At 31.3% G+C, this 27,596-nt stretch overlaps 3 protein-coding genes across 3 annotated transcripts; all 3 read left to right on the top strand.

Annotated features, from left to right (window-relative positions):
- Positions 1-1,135: 1,135 nt before the first annotated feature.
- On the top strand, positions 1,136-4,271 carry LOC11434963 (cation/H(+) antiporter 15). The gene is made up of 3 exons (XM_024782529.2): positions 1,136-1,456; positions 1,744-2,739; positions 3,005-4,271. The coding sequence occupies exons 1-3, from the start codon at positions 1,448-1,450 to the stop codon at positions 4,250-4,252; spliced, it is 2,253 nt and encodes a 750-aa protein (XP_024638297.2). The 5' UTR covers positions 1,136-1,447; the 3' UTR covers positions 4,253-4,271.
- Positions 4,272-9,339: 5,068 nt separating this feature from the next.
- LOC11434464 (RING-H2 finger protein ATL16) lies at positions 9,340-10,857 on the top strand. Its single transcript, XM_003590006.4, has one exon. The coding sequence runs from the start codon at positions 9,617-9,619 to the stop codon at positions 10,580-10,582; it is 966 nt and encodes a 321-aa protein (XP_003590054.1). The 5' UTR covers positions 9,340-9,616; the 3' UTR covers positions 10,583-10,857.
- A 12,218-nt stretch (positions 10,858-23,075) lies between these two features.
- On the top strand, positions 23,076-27,229 carry LOC11419849 (transcription factor bHLH104). The gene is made up of 6 exons (XM_003590008.4): positions 23,076-23,293; positions 24,137-24,202; positions 24,383-24,448; positions 24,952-25,029; positions 25,598-25,760; positions 26,706-27,229. The coding sequence occupies exons 1-6, from the start codon at positions 23,178-23,180 to the stop codon at positions 26,955-26,957; spliced, it is 741 nt and encodes a 246-aa protein (XP_003590056.1). The 5' UTR covers positions 23,076-23,177; the 3' UTR covers positions 26,958-27,229.
- The last annotated feature ends 367 nt before the right edge of the window (positions 27,230-27,596 follow it).

Genomic DNA, 27,596 nt, shown 5'->3' on the forward strand with positions numbered 1-27,596 from the left:
AGGTAAAAACATACATGATTTCTGAGTTAATTTGTGAAAGTAATTTGAGTCTTAAAAATTTAGTCATAAGAATCATTATGTAAAATTATACATTAAGTTGTACCAAAAAAAAAATTATACGTTAAGTAGGTGATAATAATAATAATTATTATTATTATTTAAAAAATAATAATATTGTTCCCTCTCAAAAAAAATATATTAATAATATGATAATAAATTGATACATTTAGATATTTCCTTTTTTTTTTGACAGAAACATTTAGATATTTACTATCAATCAAAAATACTTGAATTCTTTAAATAGAAAATTACACACTTTAAAAGGTAATGTCATCAATCAGTTAATTAGTTTCATCAATTTGAATTTGTTTTAGATAACTGCTCATTAGTTGTTAAATGTCTTAACACCGCAGGAGTCCATAATATTTGAAGGATAACTACTCATTTTGAATTTGTTTTAGATAACTACTCATTAGTTTTTAAATATATTACAAAATATTAATATAAAATAGATATATAACCATATCTCAACAAAGAACGTGAAAATTACAGCATTACTGGTAACAAACAATGTAAACTGAATTTGCCAGCTCAAATATCCATAATAACTTGTATGTCATTCAGGCAAAGAATCATTATCATTATTATTTAAATGAAAGATGAAGAAAATGAATTAGCATAAGAAAATATTGACATAGAAATGGCTACATGTTATAATGTAACTCTCAGTGCTTCAAACAATATCTGGATGACTGATGATGTTATGATAAAACGTGTTCCTCTTTTGTGTCTCCAAATTGCTTATAATCTTTTGGTTTCTCGTTTTCTCTTCTTCATCCTCAAGCCTCTTCATGTGCCTCTCATTGTTGCACAAATGTTGGTAAGCATATTCATAATTTGAATCATCAATATATATGACATTTATCTTTTTCTGTATATACATATTTACAAGTTTTAATAAAATTTATTTGTTTGTTTTTTTTTTTTAATATAAAGAATGTGTTGTCAATTCGAGTTGGCACGAGTAATTAAAAAACTCATTTAGAGACTTTAGTTTTTTAAGAGTGAGCGTTTGAATCTGTCTGAAGTTGTTAAAATCTCTTTAGGTACTCAATCATTTTCGAAGAGAAAATTAGAAACATTTATATTGATCTGAGCGAACTGCAATCAGATCCATTGACTAAGGTTTTGGTAGCGAATTTTATAGATAGGAAGAAAAAAAATGTTATACACTAAAGTTGGCATCTAGGTTCTCTGACGTAGATTAATGATGGGCTAAGTTAATTGGTCAATGTTTTGTACCCAAAACATTGTATCTAAAAAATGTCCTCCTCGAGGAGATTTCTTGGCATCTAGGGTTTATTCAGAAGCTACAACTGTGTGAAACTGTTTGCAGTTTTGGCGTGTATAATAATCCCATGGGATTCTTGCTAGTTTCAACCCCTGCATGTCATCGGTAATGTCAGAATATTTATTTTTATTAAATTATTTGTCATTTTATTTATTACTTTTATTTTCCGAATGTTACCCTTATTTATTAAAGTACTTGCAAGTATATGGCTGACAAATAATAGATGAAGTGCAAAGATATTCTAGTCTCAACATAATAGTTTCCATTGAAAATTGGCTTAAGTAATCATATTCTTTAGAAGCGTGCACATCTCAAATGAGACACATAACATGAGACACAAGGAATTTCAACATTAAGAAATACAAGAATTTCTGAACTTTTCTTTTATGCAGACTGGTTTTTCTGTTAGTCGAAGTCTCTTGGGATATTTCGAGGGGGTAATTACGTTGTTTTACAATCCACGTGGAATCCTAGCTGTTGAAACCATTTCAAACTTGGGAATTATGTACTATGTTTTCCTAAGTGGATTAGAGATGAATTCAGACACCATCTTAAGATCAAGAAAGAAAGGCACTAGCATGGCAATTGCTGGCATTGTGACATCAATGTTATTTGGTGTTGGATTTCTTACTCTGCAACAAAAACTTCTAGATAAAAAAGAAAAAACTCATATTAAAGCTTATCTATTTTGGTGTTTAACACTTTCTGTCACAGGCTTCCCCGTCCTTGCTAGAATTCTTGCTAAGCTTAAGCTTTTGTATACAAAGCTTGGAAAGGATACATTAACAGCAGCTATGTTAACTGATGCATATGGTTGGGTTTTGTTTACATTGTTGATTCCTGCTGCTAATAATTGGGGAGAAGGTTATTATCTCTCAGTAATCACTACCTTTTTGTTCATAGCTTTTTGTTTTACTGTGGTGAGACCTATCCTTACTCCAATCATTGAAAACCGAACAAATAAGAACATGTGGCGCAAGTCACATATGTTGGACGTATTTATAGGATTGTTTATTTGTTCGTATATTACGGATTTTCTTGGTACGCATCCTATTGTTGGAGCTTTTGTGTTCGGATTGATTTTGCCTCATGGAAAGTTTGCTGATATGGTTATGGAAATGTCAGATGACTTTGTTACTGGTATTCTGTGTCCTGTTTACTTTTCTGGATTTGGTTTTAAACTCGACTTGCCAGTACTTTGGAACACACCAAATTCAGTTTTAATGATGCTTATTATGGTTTTGTTATGCATACCAAAAGTTTTGAGCTCTTTGATTGTCACTTTCTTCTTCGGTATGCCTGCTCGAGATGGCCTTTCCATTGGTTTGCTTCTCAACACCAAGGGTGTCATGGCCGTCATACTACAAAATGTTGCTTGGGACAAACGGGTAATTTTTTTAACTACCAGCTTTCTATTTTGCAACAATCGTTTTTCATATTTTGTCTTGTGGTTTAGAAGTCACGAGTTCAAATCCTGAAAGAGAAAACATCTTTGTTTGTAGGGGTAAGATTATATACATCTACCCTCTCCAGACACAAGATGATGGAAGCCTAGTGCACTAGGTCACCCTTATCTCTCTAGTGATGCATAATTTAAATTAAATGTGCGTTTGAATTTTAACTATGTTCGATTTTTTTTTTTTTACTTTGCAGTTTTTGGATCCATGTTCTTTCATGGTTATGACGCTTGCTATTATATTGATGACAGTGATAGTCTCTCCCTTAATAAATGCCATATACAAACCAAAATTCCGATTCATGCAATCGCAATTAAGAACCGTGCAAAAGCTGAGGTTTGATATGGAGCTTCGAGTCGTCGCTTGTGTCCACAATGCTAAACATGCCACTAACATAATCCATGTCCTTGAAGCCACAAATGCTACCAGAATTTCACCGGTACATGTCTCTGCAGTTCACCTTCTTGAACTCACTAGACATGGCACTGCTATCCTTGTTTCCCAGATGGCTGATTTAAACAACATAGCAGGCGCAGAAACAACCAACTATGGCCCAAAAGCAGAGTTTGAGATCATAACTACTGCATTTAAAGAATTTGTAGAACAATACAATGCTGTTAGATTTGACACATCAAGTGTTGTCTCATCCTATACAACAATCCATGAGGACATCTACAACGTAGCCGAAGAGAAACGTGCGAGCCTAATTCTCCTTCCCTTTCACAAAGAGTACTCAACAGTAGGAGGTTCTCCAGAAATAAGCCACAATGAACATTGTGAGATAAACGAAAATGTTCTTCAACACGCACCTTGTTCTGTAGGGATCTTTGTGGACCGCGGACTAGGATCGTTGTTAAAAACAAAAATGCGCATTATAACCCTCTTCATTGGAGGACCTGATGACCGTGAAGCCTTGTCTATCGCATGGAGAATGGCAGGGCATTCAGGAACACAATTACATGTTGTGAGGATCCATTTGTTAGGTAAGGCTGCAGAAGAAAAGGTATTGAAAAAGAAAATAAGCAAGTCTCCTCATGGAATGTTGTCGACTGTTATGGACGGTGTGATGCAGAAAGAGTTGGATGAAGAGTATATATTTTCCTTCAGGCACAAGGCAGTGAATAATAATGATTCAATTGTTTACTTAGAAAAAGAAGTGCATTCGGATACCGGTGAAGAGATTCCAACACTTCTTAATGAGATTGATAAACCTGGATATGATTTGTACATTGTTGGACAAGGCAGTGGTAAGAACAAGACGATCTTTTCGAAGTTGTTGGAGTGGTGTGACCATCCTGAACTTGGTGTTATAGGTGACATATTAGCTTCAACTAGCTTTGGTACACACTCTTCTGTGCTTATTGTGCAGCAGTACATGGTTGGGAGAAAACGTGTTGTTTATAAATGTCATAATGAAATGAAAAATAGTCCTGAGGTATTGTAAATGATTGATCAATAATAGTAATAGTAATTGTAAATGAATATCATGTATATTAAAACAATTTATGTTCATTTTTTTAAATTTTAAGTGTTAAGACTCCATCTTGTTGTTTTTTTGTCTAGAAATTTAGGTTATATTGATTTCGATTAATCCGAGTCGAACGATCAAGATATAATATGATCCTTGGAGTCGTTGAAACTCAATCGGAAGTCTTGAGAAGTGGGAATGATAAAGGCTTCACAATTTAAGATAGAATGTCCTTTTTTGGGAGAGGCAGAGAAGGCTGCACCGCGATGGAGTAGTCGTGGGAACGCCACAAACGGCTATGGACCATTAACTATGTGGTTTAATCTGTCAAAACAATAGTTTAAGTGGCTTTAAAGCCAGTTATGAAATTCTTAAAATAAAAAATAAAATTTAAAATGCCAAATTGTGAACTACCTGCCAAAGCAAATTGCAATCAAGAATGCTCCTTTAAAATCACTTATTTATAGATTAAATAAGTTTTCCGTCCATATTCTCTAAAAAAAAGTATCTGTAAAATTTTCAAATATTTAAAAAAAGATTCTCCTTTAAAATTTAAAGGATTCTCCGTCCATATTTAAAATTTTCAAATATTCTCCTTCAAAATAATCAAAGAAAAAAAAATATATTCTCCTTTAAAATCACTTATTTATAGATTATTGTTGAGTTTTTTTAAAAAAAAAATCGTCAAGTTTTAGTCCCCAAATATTTTCCGGTCACGTCATTGCATTTTTCAAATATATTCATGTGTATCTTTCAAAATTTATAGGCTAAAGTGCATTTTTTCCCCATCTAACGTTCAAAAAGTTGCAATTTTGGTCCCTTATGTATAAAAACTACAATTTTAACCTCCCAAGAATTAACCCCTTTACATATTTGGTCATTTTTTCCAATTTTGACTAGTCAGCGCCATCATGACATGCCACATGTGTAATTATTGAATTAAAAAAAATAAAAAAAATCATATAATCCTTTTTTAAATTAAATAATTGAAAAACTAAACTAAAAAATAAGGAAAAAAATTAAAATTAAAAGAAGAGAAAACGCTACCTTCTTTTAATTTCAGTCTTTCTATCATTTTATTTGTTTTCTAAATCTATTTTTCCATTAACTTTTGCATAAACAAGTGAAAAAGGGTTCGTTTCCATTAAACTCTGGTATGCAAGATTTTTTCATCACTTGTTGTTATAACGTATACCATTTCATCATTCCTTTTCTCTTATAATCAATGGTGGAGGAAACGGAATGGAAAGAACTGTGTTGCTATAAGAGAATTATAATTGTGATTTATTTTAGGGTTAATAGTGTTTTTCACCCCTGTAAAATAGGTCATTTCCGGTTTTCGCCTCTATAAAATTTTTGGTTTGAATTGCATCCTTATAAAACTTTTTTTCCAGAAAACACCCCTCCCCCATCCAACTCAGCAAATTCGCTTACGTGGCGCTGATTTGACATTATTTTTTTCATTTTTTATTTTTTTTAAATGGCCACGTGTCAAAAATATATCCACATCAGATTTTATTTTTTAAAAATCCAAAAAAATATTCAGTTTTTTTTCCAAAAATTTAAAAAATCGAAAATTAATTTTTAAAAAACTCAAAAAAATATTAAGATTTTTTCCGAAATATAAAAAAAACAAAAAAATAGTCATATTTGTTTCCAAAAAATTTAAAAATCGAAAAAATAAATTTTTTTTTTTTTCAAAAATTAGAAAAAATCAGAAAATATAATCAGATTTTTTTAAAAATTAAAAATATTTTAAAAAATTCTGGAATTTAATTTTTAAAATTAAAAAAGCAAATTTTCAAAATTACAAAAGAGGTCAGATTTTTTTTAAAAAAAAAAAATCTGAAATTTTTTTAAAAATCTGTATATAAATATAGAAAAATTCAGCTTTTTTAGTCGAAAATTTTACTCCACAATTTTAATAAAATATTGGGAAAAAAATCATTTCATTCAACAAATATAAGATTTATGATTACTACCTCCTCTAAGGAAAAGCTTAATTCTAGGAAAAATGGAATTTCCACGACTTTTTTAAAACCCTCTAAATTTGTATCCAGATTTTTAAAAATTAAATTTTTTTGCAGAATTTTTTTAAAAAATCTGACCTTTTTTTATTTTGAAAATTTACTTTTTTTGTATTTTGGAAATTAAATTCCAGAATTTTTGAAAATCTTTTTAATAGGAAAAAATCTTAGTAGTTTTTTTTTTCTAATTTTTGAAAAAAATCTGAGCTTTTTTCGATTTTTCCAAAAAATATGACTATTTTTTCTGAATTTTTTAAAAATTATTTTTCGATTTAAATTTTTGAAAAAAAAAGCTGAATATTTTTTTGATATTTTTTATTTTTTAAAAAAAAATTTCAAATATTTTTAAAGTAAAAATCTGATGTGGAAATTTTTACGCGTGGCCAATTAAAAATAATAAAAAATGAAAAAAATGCCAAATCAGCACCACGTAAGCGAATTTGCTGAGTTGGATGGGGGAGAGGTGTTTTCTGGAGAAAAAAAAAGTTTTACAAGGATGCAAATCAAACCGAAAATTTTACAGGGGCGAAAACCGAAAATGGTCTATATTACAGGGTTGAAAAACACTATTAATCCTATTCTATAATGATCTCACCGTGTAACTATGTAAACTATTCATAAGCATGCTTCTGTTAAGGTTCATCTATGGTCCTTTAAATTGAGATCCATGTTAGAGACTCCCTGTATATATTAAATACATAAAAAAAAGTAACATACTTAAGTCAACAAGAAAGGAGACATTTTTTTTAATGGAACAAGAATGGAGACTTGACATTCTCAATTTGATTTACTGAAGTAAAAGATAATCCAGCAAAATTATATTGTGGAAGAATTTGACAATAGGAACAATAATGGGGGGAGTGAGGATGTAGTCCAAAAGTTGTGGGAGTTTTTCTCTATTCAGGTTTCTTTGACTTTGAACGAATTCCACTATTCTATCCAACCCTTTTATTGGAGTTTTTGCACAGAGAAGTATACGAGGTTCCGGAGACTTCTACTATTTACCAATCGGGCAACCTTGAACCTATACCATTCGAACTTCTTCATATTGTTATTGGCCACCTTGGTCAAGCCTCTTACTAACCTCTACAGATCGGCCGAGCATCTTGTCTTGTGCCCTCTCCTCTGTCTTATGACTTGTTAGCCGAGCTAGTTCCTTACTTTCCCCACCCAAGGCTGCTGACAGTTATGGTTCAAGATGGTTCAAGAACTGTTAATAAATTAACGGTTCGGTTCGTGAACCATTATATTTTTAGTTCGGTTCGGTTCGCACGGTTCGATTCGGTTCATGGTTCTTTTTGTCCACCCCTGGCTGCTGTCCTTTCCCGGAACAGGCTTTTCAGGTGAATTGATTGAGGAATATCCTTTGGTTGAAGACAATTTTCGATAGGGGAGAAAAATGACATGAAATATGACTATCATTGGGTATTTTTTTTTTATATATATAGATATTGCTAGTCAAAAAAACAATATTAATTAAATTTAACTTTTGAGATATTATTGCCAGTCGAAAAAATTATTTTTTTAGATATTTAACGTGAGTGAGTTGGTTAAAAGAGAGCCACCAATTTAAATCCTATTTCATATGTTGAATTCCGAACATGAATTCAAGTCACAATTAATATAAATATAAAGTGGAATCTTGTTCTTGATAGAATGATGGAGGTTAAAATAACGAATCTTATCCCTCAAAAAAAAAAAAATAACGAATCTTATAAGATTTATTTTATTAGATTCATTATTCTAGCCTCCATTATCATCATATCTGTACTGCAATTAGTTTGAATTCTTTCTTTAATCTCTAAACTTAGAGGATGTAAATGCATGAATTATTTTGAAACAAAATGTCGCCATCTTATGCCTTGTATAAAGGGGAATTAAGGAAAAGTCAATTTATTAATAGACAAGTGCACCTTTCTTTTCCAATATGATGAAATTTATTAGTCAATGGAGTAAACATTGGTCAGGACATGGTCGTCGGTTAACCTTTTTATTCCACTAGAGAACCATCAAGTCACCGATTGCATAGGGTCTTCCTTTATAAATTGTACCACACGTAACGCAAAATATTGTGTCGTTGTAGGGATGATGATATTTTTTTCTTTTTCAATTTGTTATATGGCCTAAGAATCGACTAATTCAGATGATCAATCTCATTGTCTCCTAACATGGACCGACTAGATACAAAAATTGTTGAGACATGAATGATTTGAAACTGAGACAGAGAGAAGATAACACACATAGGTCTCAAGTCTACACCACAAAATCAATCACATTGTTACCTCGATGATTAATGTTATGGTTGTTTTAAAAAATCTAATTTATGGGGATATCTTGAAATACTTTCGAAGATAAAAGATTATAATTAAGGTGGATATGGAAAAAGATATAAATAAAATGAATTTTTATACACACTTAAAAGTGTATATATTTGATAATGTTTAATATTGAGGTGGTGACGATGGTTACGGCGGGTGTGTAGTAGGTATCATTTACCCTTTTAAAATTGACTTTAAACTCATGACGCCTGATTAAGTTGAAAGAGAGTCATAATCATCTTGTGGGCGTCATGTTGCGATTTCTCACATTATGTCTTAGTTTCTATAGATATATAAAAAATTGCTAGACAAATTGTAGATCTTTTTAATAAGTTTTTTTTTTCTTCTATAATCGGTAAAATCAATCTATAATTTAGGGTTAATACCGATTTTGGTCCCTGTAATATTAGCGAATTTCGATTTTAGTTCTTGTAAAAAAATAATTTAGATTTTGTCCCTGAAATGAGGGACCAAAAGTGGATGGAATCATAAATTACAGGGACGTAATTTATGTAGATTCTGCTGACATGGTTAAATAAGGGACCAAAAGTGGAGGAATATGAAATTACAAGGACAAAATCTAAATTTTTTATTTTACAGGGACTAAAATCGAAATTTGCTAATATTACATAGACCAAAAACAGTATTAACCCCTATAATTAATGTTCTCTAAAATGGAAATTGATCTATAAACTCATGTATGAACTTCGAAGAAAACACGTTAGACAACACTTCTTATTGAATTTTTCAACCCTAAGTCCACTCACCACCACCATCCTCATTTATAAACCACCTCACGGTTTTACTTTTCTCCATCTTTCATTTCTCTTCACTCACTCTAACTAATTTCTCATATTCTATGTTTTTCTCTAATTACTTTTGGAGAAAAATCATACTTTCTTTCAATTAATGCATTCATCACACTATAAATAAATCTTCAAAGGAAAAGTACCATTTCTTCATCTAAGACAACCATTTTATCTCTAGAATCTAGTATGAATTTTGTTAACAAACAACATCACTTGATCATCTATCCTGTGTCACAAGCTCATCCACCTATCCAAAATCATCATGATTCTAGTACAAATTTTCCAATAGTAATCATTGTAGTAGGAATGATGGTAACATCTTTCTTGCTAATGGCATACTACACCTTTGTTATCAAATGCTGCTTCAATTGGAACAATATTGATCTTGATAGAGGAAGACGTTTTTCTTTTTCAAGACAACATGAAGAACAATCTACGTCATACTCGATGACATCGGATCATAGAGGATTAGAACAATCGGTGATTAATTCAATTCCGGTGATTCATTACAAACTAGAGAAAGATTATGGTGAATTAGGAATCTCTAGTGAATGTGCTTTTTGTTTGAGTGAGTTTCAAGAAGATGAGAAACTAAGAGTTATACCAAATTGCAACCATTTATTTCACATTGATTGTGTTGATATTTGGCTTCAAAACAATGCAAATTGTCCACTTTGTAGAAGGAAAGTTTCAATGACAAGAGAAATCCAAGTTGAGCATGTTGTAACTCCAAGACCTTCACCTTATTTTGAAAGGCAAAATGTTGAAAACATCATTGATGGTTGTGAAGATTTTGTTTCAATTGATTTGGATAATATTGAAAATGGTCATGAAGGTCAAAACTTGCATGAAAGAATAGAAGAAAGAGGTAAAGAATTAGAGGTACCAAGAGATTCACACAAGAAAGCACTTAAGCTTCAAAAAGTGTCTAGCATGGGGAATGAGTGTATTAAAGACAAAGATGATGGCTTCTTAGTTCAACCAATTAGAAGGTCTTTCTCAATGGACTTAGCAATATATAAATCTTTATATCAACCTAATTTGCATGTTCACGAGGTTAGTTCCATTGAAGTTTGTGGTGATAGTAGTAATAGACCTAAGAGATCATTCTTTTCCTTTGGACATGGAAGTAGATCAAGAAGTGTTGTTTGACCAATTCATTTGGACCCTTGAAAGTTTCTTTAGCAAGTAAATTAGCATTTTGGTCTTTCAAATTGTAAGAGTTGGTTTGTTTAGTCCCTCATATTTGTGGAATATGAATTTATTCCCTTAGATTGAATAATGCCACTAAATTCCCTTTGTGGAATATGAGCTGTATTTTCATGAATGTTTATTAAATTGATATTTTGATTGAGGGACTAAATTGATGTTCTTCAATTTAAGAGATTAATTTGTTGTTTCATAAATATTTAAGGGTCTAAATTGTTCAACGTTTACAATTCCAAGTACAAAAATGCTGATTTACTCTTTTTTATTATCCTACAAAAGTTTCACAAATATTTTGATGTTTGTGAAGTGAGTTATATAAAGTATATTTATAGAATGAATATGTTTTAGGATTGTACGATACAACAAAAAGAAACTGGATTTAATATTACGTACTTTATGACAACAATTTAATACTAAATTTATACATTTGCATTTAAGAAAAATTCTTATCTTTTTTTTTGTTCAAAAAAAAAAACTATAGAAAATTTTGTTTAAAGGTATAATTGAAATAACAAAAAAGTCAAGATAAAATCCCTCAAAATAGAATATTTTCTTTATATATACTGTAGATAAAAGAGAGCCACTAATTTTCATTGAGAATTTCATCCTATCAATTGTTGAATTCCGAACCTGAATTCAAGTACAGTAGATATAAGCATAGTTGAATCGTGTATTTGATAGGATAATGGAGGTTAGAAACATATTATATTATTTTTCATTGATTCCAATCCATAAGGCATAGAATGCATATATAGGCTTGCACATACTCATTGTAAGATAACCATATCAACCACACGATAACAATACTGCAAAACAAACTAATAAAATATGCTTAAAACATCCCTCTTTAAAATAAACTATAAGATTCATTATTTTAGCATTCATTATTCTATTAAGGGGGTGTTTGTTTCAAGTTTAAGTATGACATTCTCGGGAATACATGGCTAGGGATTGATTATATCCATATTTGTTATGAGGTTGGGAAAAAAATATTCCTAAGTATAAAGGTTCTTCGGAATTAATTAACTTTTTATAACTTCCCTTATTCCCATGAATTTATTTTCACGTAAGAAAGTGGAAATGTGCATTCCCATGATATTATATATATATATTTTTAAAAAAAAATTGTACCTTCAAATTTCCTAGGAATATCAATTTATTTGCAAAACACTTTTTTAACAAATATCTAAGAATCATATTTTCATTCCCGAATAAGTTATTCCTAAGAATAATTTGTGTTTCTCCGAAACAAACGTCTCCTAAGATTGAATATAATCCTTTAATAAAATTAGAGGAAGTACATAAATGAATTATTTTGAAACAAAATGTAGCCATCTTATGCCTTGTATAAAGGGGAATTATAGATAGACAACTGCACCTTTCTTTCCCAATATGATGAAATTTATTAGGCATCTCAAACTTTCAAACATTACATGAAATCTAGTCAATGGAGTAAACAATGGTCAGGACTTTAGCCCCAAATTATTTCAGCTGTCTCAATTTTAGCCCCAAATTATTTATATTATACTATGATGAAGCACGGACACTCCTCGGATTAGGCGTGTCCTGGTGTCGGACACACGTCGTGTCCGACACCGACACTTGTAATTACACTGAATTTTGTGATTTTTTCATATTATTTGCTGTGTCGACGTGTCAGTATCCGTATCGTGTCCGATGTCCATGTCCGTATCCGTGCTTCATATATAATATATGCTCAATGTTGGTGTCAAGAATTGTAAAGTACTAGGGTATGGTTAACCGAATTTGGAAGAATAATAAAATCGCTGCGTGGATTGCATGAATCCTTACCTTATCTATCCAACACACGATTTAGATGGGTGGTTTATATTAATCTCAATCTTTTTAAAAACTGCTTCTATCTATTTCAACCAATTATGTCTTATGCTTTGTGGGTGCTTTATATTTTTTTATAAATATATGTTTCCTTCAAAATAAAATTAATAAATTTCTCTGCTTCTTTTATTAATAAATTTCTTATATGCATTCATTCAAAAAAAAAAAAATAGAATCTTATATACTTCGTTCCTGAACTACAGCGTCTATACTCAACACCACAACACAACAACAAATTACAATTGATAAAGTGTGATGCTCCATATGAATCCAGTAACCACCACATTAATTTTTTTATATATATATACTGTACGTATATTGTGTGGGAATGCTGGAATATGGAACATAAATTATATACCACAAATTAATGCTTTGCTTGAATGAAATATTATGTATATCATCACAAGATATGTTTTAGGTTTAATAGCAGTTTATAAAAATTTATCTTCACAAGATGTGTTTCTTTGAGGCTCGATGAGGAAGTCTACTCTTCTTCACAAGATATGTTTTAGGTTTAATAACAGTTTTTGTCCTCTAATTTTCATGAAATTGTGATTTTAGCCTCCTAAAAAAGAACTACAAAACTGCACATAAGTTTTACAACTGTAGCAGTTTTGGTCCCAAGGCTAATTTTTGGTAAAAAAAAATAACACGTGGCACCTCACTTAGAGTGTCACGTCAGCGTAGACCAAGTCAAAATTGATATTGGGAGCCAAAACTGCCACAGATGCAAAACATAGGGGGCAATTTTAGAGTTTTTTTTAGGGGGTTAAAACTGCTATTAAGCCTATGTTTTAACATTAAAATTAAAATGAAAAATAGTAATGAAAAAATCAAGCACTAGCTAGGAACATTGTTTTTCCACTACCCTTTTTGAATGTTGACTCCCTGGTGAGACGTTTGGATCTTATAGGTCCACATAGTGTTGACTTGAGTAATTTCACAGAATTTGGACCTGGGGTCTTTCTTTCCTGTGATCATTGTTTAAGCTGGTGTACATTCAATTTTTGAAAAGAATACACGAGTCGAATACGAATATATGGGCAACAAAAATCTCCTTTCTGTTAAAAAAAACAAATCTCTAAAGTTTCAAAGAATAGAATAAAGTTTCAAGAAATAAAATAAAATAATGAGCTTAATTACATTTTTGGTCCTTGCATTTTGACCAACTCACGAAATTGGTCATACCTCTTTTAAATCGAACAAAATCGTCCCTAAACTATATGTTTTTTGCAGTTTTAGTCCTATCTACCTATTTCCAACTCTGGAAACGCAAATAAATGATAGTTTTAGTCCAACCACCTATGCTCAACCATGAAATAAACAAGGAATAAATCATGTGGGTACAAGGAATCTACTTTGTTCAGCACACAAACCAAGAAAAACCATAATTTCTAAGACATGTTTCAGGCATGTAAAATGTCTCGGAAATTAGGTTAGTGTGTTGAATAAAGTAGATTCCTTGTACCCATATGTTTTATTCTTTGTTTATTTCATGGTTGAGTATAGGTGGTTGAACTAAAATTGTCATTTCTGTGCGTTTCTGGAGTTGGAAATATGGAGATAGGACTAAAACTGCAAAAAACATATAGTTTAAGGACGATTTTGTTCAATTAAAAAAAATAGGACCATTTTCGCGAGTTGATCAAAATGGTAGGACAAAAAGTATAATTAAGCCTAAAATAAATCTCTTTGAAAAGTACTAATATTGCTCTCGAACCCACCAAAATAAATAAAATTGAACTAACACCTACTTATAGTAAAAATGTCAAGTGTTTTTAGACTGACCAACTTAGAAATTCAACCAAATTAATCAAAATCAAATTGAAAGGTTTAGTTTGGTCGGTCTTTCACCGCCTCAAGACTTCGTATTTAAGGAAGTACGCCATCTCGTGTGCACTGTACAACACAAGAGCGCGTCTACGCGTGAGGATCACCCTACTTGTGTCCTGCTCCGTCTCTAATTACACGCCGCATAACCCGGACGATTATGGCCAACACACGTCTATATAAGGGTGAACTTGCTTCATGTACACATCATTTTTCACAACACTTCTTACGCACTCTTTCTCAGTTTCATTACTTACTTGAACGTCGGAGTGCTAATGTGCATGCAGACACGTTTCGTTCCACCGCAAGACTCATCGCCGCCGTATCGGAAGTCGTTACGGTAACACCGGAGCATTCTCTACCGCTGTTGCCACTCAACTGTTCTCACCGGACAGCTCAATAATTAAAAACAATTATATAAACGGTAATCCTAACCCGTGCTCCGGAGCACTGGTTAAGGAAGCTAAACGAGGAAATTTTAAGCCAAAAAAGAAAGTATTTAATTCATTGATTACACAATTTTGAATGCAGATATTACCCTTTTTGGGTAATTATTTAAGCATTTAATGCAAATATTACTTAATTTGACTTCCTAACCGGTGCCCCGGAATACCAGTTAGCATGATACATATTTAAATACAACCAATCAAAGGGATTCAACAACTCTTGAGTTTGTCATTAATCTCAAAAGAACATTCAATGTTAATTTAGTTATTGAAAGTTTAAGGCTCTGTTTGGATATATGGAACATAACGGAGCGGGATGGGATGAAACGGAATGGAATGGAGCGGAACAGAATGAAATGGAGTAGACAGTCAATTCCATTGTTTGGATATTATATGATGGAGCGGAATAAATTTACCTTTCCAATATTGTTTGGAAAATTAACGAAATGGAATAAGTTATAACTTCTTATTCCAACTTTACCCTTTTGTTAAGATGATTACAAAATATATAATTATAATAAATTTTTGAAATCTTACATTTTCTAAACTGTATTGGAGTATAATCTATATACTTATATTAAAATTAATGTCCCTTGAATTTACCATTTTGCTCCTATAAGGGGCAATTTGGTAAATTACTAATTGGTTGAGTTTTTTTTTTAAGGTTGCCTATGAATTTCCATTTTTGCCCCTAACCAATTTTTTTAATTGTTTTCTAATTTTTATATTTTTAATAACTTTTAATTATTTTCCAATTTTTATATTTTTAACTATTTTTCATTTTTTCTCTCCCAAATTCAGTTGTTTCTACATTGCCGTTGTGAGAGATTAAGGTATCGTTTGACCCGACTTTTTTCAAACACAATATCAATTAAGTACTTACTAAAAAATGTACTTTTTTTAATGCATAAAATTGAATGGAACGTGAACCTTTTCTTTTATTTTTTAATATTATTTTTGGATAATATGTAATCATAATTCACACATCATTGGTTCCTTTTTGGTTCCAATTGTTTTCATCCTAAAACATTATGTCAATTCCTAATCTCATAAACTGATTATATGATCTCTAAATCAACCCATACATATTTTATGATGAATCACAATGTTCCGTTGTTTTAACATCTTTTCTTTCGAAGAATTTTTTTTATGCCGTGATTATCTAAGATTATTATTTGACCTTAGATAAACATTAAATGTAAAAGTGTGGAGGGAAAAATTAGGTTAAAATTAGAGCTGACATTTTGCATAAATTAAATCTAGGGTTAATATAGTAAAGTCACGCGAAAAAATAGGTTAAATCTAGGATTAATATTGCGTCACGGATTAACATTTAGAAGTAAGAGATGTCATTTTGCATAAATTAAATATAGGGTTAATATAATTTGTTTAGTAAAATTAAAAAGAAAAATTAGGAGCGATTTGTTTATTTTGATTTCCCTAACAATTAACGTTAACATTTTGATTAAATTAAACAGGGTTAATTAAATAGGGTTAATACAGTAAAATTAAGCAAATAAGTTAGGTTAAATCTAAGGCAAAATTTTGCGTTCGGGTTAACTTTAAGAAATAAAATAGGTTAAGTATAGCAAGACGGGTTAACATTAATAAGTAAGAGATTATGTTAAGTACAGCGAGACGGAATAACAGTTATTCCTTTCCAAACAAACATCATATAATTGGGAACATCATTTTATTTAACTTTAGATAAACATTAAATGCAAAAGTGTGGAGGGAAAAATTAGGTTAAAATTAGAGATGACATTTTGCATAAATTAAATTTAGGGTTAATATAGTAAAGTCACACGAAAAAATAGATTAAGTCTAGGGTTAATATTGTGTCACGGATTAACATTTAGTAATAAGATATGACATTTTGCATAAATTAAATCTAGGGTTAATATTGCGTCACGGGTTAACATTTAGAAATAAGAGATGTCATTATGCATAAATTAAATATAGGGTTGATATAATTTGTTTAGTAAAATTAAAAAGAAAAATTAGGAGCGATTTGTTTATTTTGATTTTCCTAACAATTAACGTTAACATTTTGATTAAATTAAATATGGTTAATTAAATAGGGTTAATACAGTAAAATTAAGCAAAGAAGTTAGATTAAATCTAGGGCAAAATTTTGCGTTCGGATTAACTTTAAGGAACAAGATATTACAATAGTTGTTATGTTGTTTTTTATGTAGTGTTTTAGGCTCTGTGTTGCAAAATTTTGGTTTACGCAGATTTGATTTTCACATTTATAAAAGACAACAATTTTACGTAATTTATAAGATTTATCCTTTGAAGCTAAATTTATAAAAAAAAATATACGTTATTCAACCCGTGCTTTCGCACGGGTTTGTAACTAATGGGATGAAATGAAAAAAGCTTACTAATTATAACATGGGTAGAACTATATGTATGCAGACACGATCAATTTGAAAAAATTTCATCAATAGGGAACAACCACTTATCATCAATATTCAAGATCTAATGAGTTTCGTTTTTAATTTGCAAATTTTTCAATATCGAATAACAATTTTTCATCAATGTTTAAGACCTAAATTAAAACATGGGTACTGTGTGCAGACAATTTTCTGACTCAGTCCAACCTAACAACTATAAACATCACGTCAATTTGGAATTTTTTAAATTGATAACCTTTTCCATATTAATAACAATAATTAAAGCCAGACAGATTAACACCCGGATAATGAATAGTTGTGCAAGATGAGAGCAAGAAGGAACGAGGAACGCGAAATGGTAAAGAGAAAACACTTGGAAATGAGAAGCTAAGCTATCAATGAAATAGAAAAAGCAATGACAAAATTGTAATTATAATATTAATGTGTTCCATTCCATTTGATACACCCACTCTGGATGAGGATCCTAACCCATCCTAAATTGGGGGGAATGAAAAAATTGATAAATGGATGACATTGGATGGAATGAGTTCCATCACACTCCATTCCATTCCATTCCTTTTTTACAAAACCAAACAATGGAATATGGTTTTATCCCACTCCATTCCATTCCATTCCACCACTTGCCACCAATCCAAACATAGCCTAAATGAAATTCATGAATTCGCTACCAGGAGTCTAGGAATGTATTTATCAAGCATAAGATTAACCAAACCAAATGAATTGAGCATCCATTAAAACTTAGACGAGTCATGAAAAACAAAAACTCAATCAAACTAAACAATTGCAGCAAACAACCCGAGTACAACATCCTCTAAAAAAGACAGAAATTAGAAGAGCTCTATGATCGACCCAATGAACGATTAATCTACAGGGTCTAAACTGTCCAATGACAAGAGCCCTATTAATGCTAGAGTAAAGCTCTAAATAAATTTAACCCACTTAAATTGACATTAGAAGAATCAAATCTGAGAATCGAGCCAACAACACTAGACCAACTCAATTGGATATATATACACATCGGGGAGTAATATATTGAGCAATCCCACTTGTCATCATGAAGAAGTTATACAAGAAAGATAAGAATGCCTAAAAATAGAGGCTTGACCGATCAGGTTTTGGTTGCCAATAATAGGTGGGTGTGATTAATATTTGTATGTCGTAACACAATAAACATTTCCTATATTTATATGTCGTAACACAATAAACAATTTTCTATATTTATACATAATAAAAAAAATAATTATTTTATAAACTTATTAATATTTAGGGAAAAATATACTCACCTATAAGTTTTTTTTTTTTGGTCAGGATCTATAAGGTTTATCTAAATGCAACTCACACGTCTCTATATTCATACTCATTACATATCTACGTCATCGTTTGACTCGATCAAACTTCTATCAATTTTAATTTTTAAAGGGTCAACACCTTAAATAGTCTCTATAATTCTTGACAAGGTTTAACCTCTATAAAAATAGAAATACAAATTTGACTCATGTAACTTTTTAGGTTCATAGTTAACCATGACTTTGTTAAAAAAATATTCTTCAAATAATCCATGTAATTTGAGGGAGGTATGAATTGTAGGAATATGGATATTTCATATTAAAATGTATCATAGATTGACAAAAAGGAAAAAAAAATTGATCGACACAAAAAAATGGTAGTGCAATTTTAATTAAATTTATTATTATTATTATTATTATTATTATTATTATTATTATTATTATTGTTGTTGTTGTTGTTATTATTATATATTCTTTTTCACAAGAAAAACATATTTCTCATTTGTTTTAAAAAAACATGAGAAATGTTAACTTGTGCTTTACCGAGTTAAAAATAGAAATATTTTGTTGTAATAACCGCATATGAATTTAATTTTTTTACTTTTGCTTAATTGAATGCACAAAGTTTAAGATATTAACTAACGTGATTGTTCAACTTAAATATCTTTAATGTCAAAATTTAACTTGATAATTAATGTGGTTAAATACATTAATATATTTAAATTATCATTATTCTGACAATTAATATTATTTTATATACGTGTAAATACATTTATGTTGATATTAAATTATTATTTCCGTGAGCTTAGCTTAGTTGATAGAGATATCACATTTTATATGCAGTGGTCAGGGTTCGAACCCCGGACACTCCACTTCTGCATAATTAAATTTACTGTGAGTACTAGCCACTAAGCTACTTGACAAAAAAAAATTATTCTCCTAATTTTTTTGGAATGATTTTCATGAGATGTGGACAGTCTTAGAAACAATTTTTTTTTTTAAATAGGTCTTCGAAACATTTCTCTTGCAAAAATTAGTTTCTTAAACTATTCCCTAATGTAATAATTATTTTTTTAAAAGGTCAAAAGAAAAAGATATATTAATAAACCAAAATCAAGGCACTTCAATACAAGGTGTATCAAAAGAAGCCTGACAAAGTATTACAGAACAACACAAAAAATGTAGAAAAATATATCAAACTAATCTAGCTAGCTAACAACAGTTGCACAATAAATTGGATTCAAAGCTTCACTCTCTCACATAGAGCTTCTGAACTTTCCTCCTTCTACTGAAAAATATGTCTGTTACGTTCCTTCCAGATGACCCAAGCAACAGAAAATCAAATAACATTTAGGAAATATTGAATTTTATTTTGAAAAATCCCCTAAACTACCAAACTGATAAATTTGCTCTAACACCATGCCATTTGAAGCAGCATAGAAACCAAGCCGACTAGAAATATAATAGCAAATTCTGCCAAAAAATCACATTTAACAAAAAGATGATCAACATCCTCCTGCTCGCCATGATTCGCCGTGCAGCCCTAGTTATTAGCTGCAATGATACGCCTATGGAGTATATTGTCCCTTGTCGGCACTCTGTTAAGAAAAACTTTCAAGCAAAAATAGGAACCTTTAAGAGGAACATCCTTTAGCCAAACAAATTTGTGAGGGCTTTGGTGCTCGTTATTGTCCACATCTGTCAATTTGTTGTAAGCACAACTAACATAATAAGACTGAGATGTATGCAAATGCCAAACCCAATGATCAACTGTTCCAACCTGCAAAACCACTCAAGTTAGCTGCCTAACACACTCCCTCAGCAACTCTTCCTCCCAAGCGAATAACCTCCTACACAACTTCCACACCTCACCATTCACCTTCCATTCCATAGAAAACATATCCTTCACCATTGCCAACTTATCGTCAACCAACTCATACAATCTTCTAAAACTATCCTTTAGGCTATGTTTGGATATTTTAAAACGAACGGAATGGAACGGAGCGGGATGGAATGGAACGGAGCGGAGCGGGATGGAATGGAACGGAGCGGGATGGAGTTTCCATTCCATTGTTTGGGTATTTTATAGAACTCATTTTACGACGGAACGGAACAAACTTGTTTATTCCATTTTTACCCTTATTTAAAAATAGTATCGTATATAGAATTGTAGTTATAATAAAATAGTAACAAAAATAATAGTAGCAAAAAAGTTTTAATTTTGTTTGAAAAATTTGTCCATCACGTTACCCCACCATCTCCATTCGTTGCGTTTTTTACACTTTTTTATTTAATTATAATGAACTTTCATTGATTTTCATGAGTAGTTTGGCTTTGTAGAAAGGATTTTGATGTATTGGAATATCTAGTGCTACGTAGAACAGTGTTGTAGAGTTTGATGTTGTTGGGTATAATTCAACATGAACTCATGAAAAAATAGGGAAAACAGAGGTAACGTGTGTAATTAAATAAAAAAACTGGGTTCAATCGGAAATTCGTGGCTACCAATTGGAAATAAAAAAAAATTGGGTTAAAAAGGTAATTGTCAAATTAATAGACCTCATTCCATCCTATACACCCTAAATTGGGAGGAATGAAAATAAAGGAAGATGATGGAATGGATTCCATCATATACCACTCCATTCCACTCATTTTTTAAATCCAAACAATGGAACTCTATTATATACCACTCCATCCCATTCCATTCCACCACATGCCATCAATCCAAACAAAGCCTTAGGGTTAAACGATCCAACTAGGGATCTATCCAAAACAAAGTGGAATTCCCACCATCTACCTTCTGACTAATATTATCTCAAACACCCTTCATCCACCTGTCCCACACCTTCCCTAATATTTTTCATAGTCAACCACCAAACCGAACCATTACCCCACTCAACACATAAGTGCCCCCTTCCTACCCATAATATGCACACAACACCTTATACAATAAACTATCATTGCCCTCCATTCAATTATGCACTGTCATGTCAATTAATGAATATGAAAATACATGAGTTGTCATACTCGTTAATTGACGTTACAACACATCTTTAAATTAATTTGTAAAATAATTGTACATTAGCATAACATACTAATAAAACTTTTCAATATTATAGACCGTAGAAAGTTTATATCCACATTTTAAAAATTCCCCTAAAAAATCACATTTGAAAAAGGGAAATACTTATATGCACGACAAAATATTTCGTTGTATACGAAGGTCATTTTTGATCTTGGCTCTCTTAATTTTTTTTTTAAGCAAACTGACCCATTAATTTAATGATGCACTTTTCCAAAAAGAAATCACAAATTAAGGATCATGTGGTGGTGAATGGTGCATTTCCAAATCATATACTGAGTGTGTTTTGCTTTTCTAATGCTACCAGTATTTATCTTCATTTTTTTGACAAAAGATACTATTTATCTTATCTTGTTTTATTTGGATCATGATGAATAAAAAGGCTTGTAAACTGTTGCAGTGAAGTATTTGGGTGTTTTGACATGTTTATTTTTACAAAGCAAAGAATTTGTATTCATGTCGTGCAAATTGGATGTCGTGCTTTGAAAAAATACTGTGATTTTCTTAGGATGTCATAGTAAACTTTGTAATAAAAAATATTTTTTTTGTCAAGTATTGTAGTGGCGATAATCATACACTTTAAGTATGGAGAAGTGTGAAATCTGAGATTTTAACCCGAACCATTACATATTATTATCCTTACAGCTGCCAACTAAGTTGTATTTACAGTGCAAAAAATAGTTTTTTATCATGTAGTCTAGTGACAAGATTAACACACTTTAACTATGGACAAGTGGAGAATACAATAATCATGTAGTCTAATGATAGGATTAACACACTTTAACCGTGGACAAATGGAGGATATAAAGTTGAAACTTCGACTATTGCATATTATTGTCCTTACAACTATCAACCGAATTTTACTTAAACTAATTAATTTATACTAGCAGGGGATATGTACAACTAAATAATTGAGTTTGTTTTATAAAAATGAGAGTTTTTTAAAATTGAAAACATGGAAGAAAAATGATAAAATATTAGTAAATAAGAGTTAGAGTATTTGTGGTGTGATTTAGATCGGTTATAAATAGTCCCCGTGAGCTTAGTTCAGCTGGTAGGACAATGCATAATATATGCAAGGTCTGGGGATCAAACCCCGACCACCACAAAAAAAAAGATCAGTTATGAATAAAAACTTATCTGCTTTAAAGATAAAAGTATACGTTGACAAATACTTGTATCTTTTAACCATTTGATCCCAAGTTTGATCACTAGCCAATGAATTTTAGTTTGATCGTTTTATTTTTAAACACCTGGGTTTTTTCCTTGACAAGTATCTACTTGTTTTGCTCAAAAAAAAAAAAAAGTATCTACTTGTTACCAATTTAACCAATTTTTTTTATATTTTTATTGGCTAAGTAGTGGCTAGAGAAATTCACCTTAAAAACGAATAAATATATGATTTTTGGGATTCGAGCGAATACGGCCTCTGTATATAATATGCATTGTCGTTTAAAATAAAAATAAAAATAAAACTCTAAATTGCACTTTTACCAAAAAAAAAAAAAAAAAAAAACCAAGATTGTAAAATTGTGTTTCTGTTCCCCCCTATTATTGCATAAGGTAATGTTGAAGGTTGTTGTTATTCCCAGATAGAGCAAACGGTTTGAATCGAAAATGGATTCTCTAGAGTTATTAGAAAACACCGATTATTTGGATTTTCTTGGCGATTATTCCCCTTTCATCGACCCATCTCCTCCCACCCATTTCCTTTGGTCCAATTCCAATCCAAGGTTTCCCTTTAATTCAATTCATTTTGATTCCCAATTTTATTTTATTTTTTGCAATTTTCTTTGGTAATTAACATGATTGATTGTTCATTGTAGTTGTTGTAGTAATTCAAGTTCATGATTCATGATTGTTGTTGATTTTGTTTTTAATTGAATTTTTGTTTATATATATGATGATTAAAGGGTAGTAATTCAAGTTTGATTGTTGCATGGTTGAATTTGTATGTTTTTTCATATACCCTTTTCTGAATTTCAATTTAAATGTTAATTTTTGTTGTCAGATTTTGTTTTATTACTTTGAGTTGGAGGAAGAGTGAAGAATTTTTTTTTTTTTTTTAGCTTTCACCATTTTCCCTATTGCCCTTTTGTTGATGACTATGTAGCACCGCGATCGGAGGCATATCTGGTGTCCGGCACCTGTTAGTGTCCAACACCAACACAATTATGTCTTTTTTTTTTTTTTTTTTCTCTCTTCATATAATTATCGGTTTTGGCGTGTCTGGTGTTTGTGTATGTGTCATTGCTTCATAGATTGATGGTAATTAATAGGATTGATTGTTAGTTTGAATTGTTGTAGTTCATAATTTGTTGTGAATTATTACCTGAATTTGTTGTTGCTTTTCTTCCTAGTAATGAATGGAATTTTAGTGTGTGATATTTGAGAAAACTTTTTTTTTTTGTTTTCATTTTCTGTTTTTACTTTGAATTACAAAACTATAGGATTGATGTTTTTTAGCAGAATTCACATGGTGGATTAAGATAAGACACATTTGTAGTTAGTTGTTTGTTACTTATGTTGTGTGGCAAATATGGCTGATACGATTTCATTTCGTCTGAATTTGCAAGTGTGAGCACGGAATTTGACATTTCAAGTAACGTGGTTGCGTGTCAAGAGGAGAATACTAGGAAGAGGTATGGAGTGATTTACTTATCTGAAAATTTGAGGATGAAATAATTACTGTCTTCAAAATACGCTTTTGATTCTATGTAATCTCCAGTGTTATCAAATAGTGGCTATAACAACACTATAGCGTAGCTTATGTTTTATGTGGCAAATATGTCTGATAGATTTTTTTTCCCTGAATTTGCAAGTGTGAGCACGGAAACTGACATTCCAAGTGGTGCTGTTGTGTGTCAAGAAGAGAATACCAGGAAGAGGTATCTTTATCTGTTAAATATGAAGTGATTTACTTATTTAAAAATGTGAGGAAGGAATAATTACGGTTTTCGAAAATATGATTTTGATTCTATGTAATCCAGTGTTGTTAAATTTCTACCATGGTGTTATAGAATAGAGGATTTTATGCTAGCCACCATGGGCCACAACACCTATCTTTATCTGTTTGTGCATTGGCTGCAACACCATGTTAATATAGATTTTTGGCTGGCTTCCATATTCCACCATCTGCCATCGATAACACTGATGTAATCTATTTGTTTATAAGATCTATAATTCCGTTAAGCATCAAGAAAATATAAATTTCAAATCACACATGATGATATTAGATGACTCTGGTAGTTACCTTATTATATCCACTAGTTGCATGTTATTCCTAATAAACAGGTTGATTACCTTTTTTTATGATGGTCTAATGTTGTAATCATTTGAAACATTTAAGTGTTTAGATTTTTTGATAAATTTCCTTCTGAATTATTTGTAGGGGACGCACTGAATCTTGCTACAAGGCAGGAACAAAAGCTTGCCGTGAGAAATTGCGGAGGGAGAAACTCAATGAAAGGCATGTGTGCTTCCATATATTAAACTTATGGTTGATGTTAAATTAGTCGTTTAGAAACTGCTTTTCTTAGCTTTTCGTGTAGCTGTTATAGCTTTTTCTGGACATCAATTTTCTAGCTATGTATAAGGAATGTATACTCTTCCCATAATTTCCAGTTTCTTGTTGCTTCACAAATTTAGTTCACGTTTTATACACTTGTATTTTACACTTGAGTTTGTTGCATCTGTTTGATACTATGTGTATGAAATTTATGAATCTGCCCTTGAAGATACTTTTTAGGCATCGGAAGCCACGGATTGTAAGCATTTTTATCTCTCTGAAAGGATGTGAATGATATCTTTGAGCTCAATACTAGCTTTCATAAATTACCAATTGTATCATTTATATGATGATAGATTTCTGTTTTTATGTCATTAATCATTGTAGTTCTTAGACATACTGAGACACCTAGGCATGAAAGATATGCGTACATGTGTACCATAACCAAACACCTTCTCAGTGTTTTGTATTGTGTTTTGCTACTTCATATGATAAAAGGGTGTAGCTTCATCGTGATTGTTTGCTGCAGATTTTGTGATTTGAGTGCTGTTTTGGAACCCGGGAGACCTGTGAGAACAGATAAACCGGCTATACTTGATGATGCTATCAGAGTCTTGAGCCAACTTAAAACTGAAGCTCAGGAACTCAAAGAATCAAATGAAAAATTATTAGAGGAAATAAAATGTTTAAAGGTTAGTATTTTTTCAACTACTGATGATAGTAAGGACTAGTGTATATTTCATCTCTCTTTTTAGCTCTGAAATGTTCGCTTCTTTAGCTACCTCATTCATGAAATCTCCCTTTATGGTATTGGAAAATAAATTGACTTTTATTTACTGCAACTGCTAGAATATTTATCTTCAAATGAATTTTGTGTTATCTCTTTCGAAGCCTTGTTCATTAGGAAGGCTGATGTTAAGCTTTTTTCCCCATTCTTTGCTCAATTCATTCATACTGCCAAAGCTAGTCGATTTACTGAGTCCTTAGTGGTGAATTGATATGTTTTTAGATTCATACAGTTGATGTAGGAACACACACTTATAAAGCATTAACCAAGGTGGTTCATTCCCACGTGGAGAAAAAAGTAGTGAATAGTGATTAGTTGTTTGCAAATTAAGCTAGTGCCTAGTATAAAAAGATAATAGTTGAAGAGAAAAATATTGCTATAGAGAGGCATACACTTTTAATTAAGTTTTATTGACTGTCATGTTAAGTTGTAACTGCATGTGTAAATTTATATTATTTTCTTTCTTAGTCGAATAAAAACACCTAAGGAATTCAAACTCCATAGATTAGAATTGAAAGATCTATTATTGTATTTGTTTTTAAGATCCGCCAAAAAGTATAGATAAACTAGTAATTTAGATGGACGAATTGCTTCAAATTAATGACTAGTCACTAATAGCAAGAATACAGGTGTGGTCGAGGCAATTTGTGCTTCAAACTGTTAGCTTTATACATTGTCTCTTTATAACTCCTTTACATACTGCATGTTGGTTCTATAACTCCTTCTCAAGGAAGGAAAATTTGTCAGGCGTTGTGTATGAATTAGATACATACATCAACATGGACATTGCAATCAATGCTCGAGTGTTTTGAATCCAAGATTTTATAATATTCTTTCTTATCCATGACAGGCAGAGAAAAATGAGCTCCGTGAAGAGAAACTTGTTCTGAAAGCTGATAAAGAAAAGATTGAGAAGCAACTGAAAAGTATGCCTGTTTCACCAGCAGGGTTTATGCCTCCTCCTCCTATGGCTGCTTATCAAGCAAGTGTTAACAAAATGGCTGTTTATCCAAACTATGGATATATCCCAATGTGGCATTATCTTCCTCAATCAGCTCGCGATACGTCCCAAGATCATGAGCTCAGGCCTCCTGCTGCTTAATTTCTGCTTGCGTATCTTCCCTTTGGATAATTTTACATTCATCATTTTGGTAACATTGTCCAAGTATTGACATGTAAATTACCATTGCTTTGAATTTTCGGGTTTCTAATATGATAATTTTAGGCTTACAATTTTCAACTTATGATTGTTCAAGTGTTAAATAGATCTAGATCTCTCCTTAAATAAAGTTAGTTTTGTGAATGAAATTATAAGGTGTAAAAAATTACCATTGGAAAGTTTTGGAACTCAGCAATAAATTTATATTGAAAAAATTAAGGGGTCTAAAATTATTATTCTCATGTTATTTTTATCATGTGTAATTCCAACTCATTAATATTTAGGATTTATGAACCCATTTGGGTTGGTCTGGTGGGAGTGTGTGCTCCTCCTTAAAGTCCCAGGTTCGAAACTCCTCATGCCAATTTGGGTGGGCTAATTTAGTTTCAAAAATAATAAATTAGGATTGATGATCTAATGGAAAGTTGTGTGTTGCACTTTACCCATCATTTTTAAATCCTTGTTATGTTCATGCGCTAATTAGTAAAGAGACTAGAGATACATGATATGTTATTAGGGCACGAATCTGAACTTGCAATACCCCTTTTCTCTTACTTTTGCTATGTTTGGAATAGCGGTCGG

This window comes from Medicago truncatula, chromosome 1, assembly GCF_003473485.1.
Source record: "Medicago truncatula cultivar Jemalong A17 chromosome 1, MtrunA17r5.0-ANR, whole genome shotgun sequence".
NCBI classification, from domain to species: domain Eukaryota; kingdom Viridiplantae; phylum Streptophyta; class Magnoliopsida; order Fabales; family Fabaceae; genus Medicago; species Medicago truncatula.

Coding starts and splice junctions, on each gene's coding strand:
- LOC11434963 (XM_024782529.2), top strand. Junction 2,740..3,004: donor ATGTTGCTTGGGACAAACGG/GTAATTTTTTTA, acceptor TTTACTTTGCAG/TTTTTGGATCCATGTTCTTT.
- LOC11434464 (XM_003590006.4), top strand. CDS start 9,617: ATGAATTTTGTTAACAAACAACATCACTTGATCATCTATCCTGTGTCA.
- LOC11419849 (XM_003590008.4), top strand. CDS start 23,178: ATGGATTCTCTAGAGTTATTAGAAAACACCGATTATTTGGATTTTCTT. Junction 24,449..24,951: donor GAAGAGAATACCAGGAAGAG/GTATCTTTATCT, acceptor AATTATTTGTAG/GGGACGCACTGAATCTTGCT. Junction 25,030..25,597: donor AGGGAGAAACTCAATGAAAG/GCATGTGTGCTT, acceptor TGTTTGCTGCAG/ATTTTGTGATTTGAGTGCTG.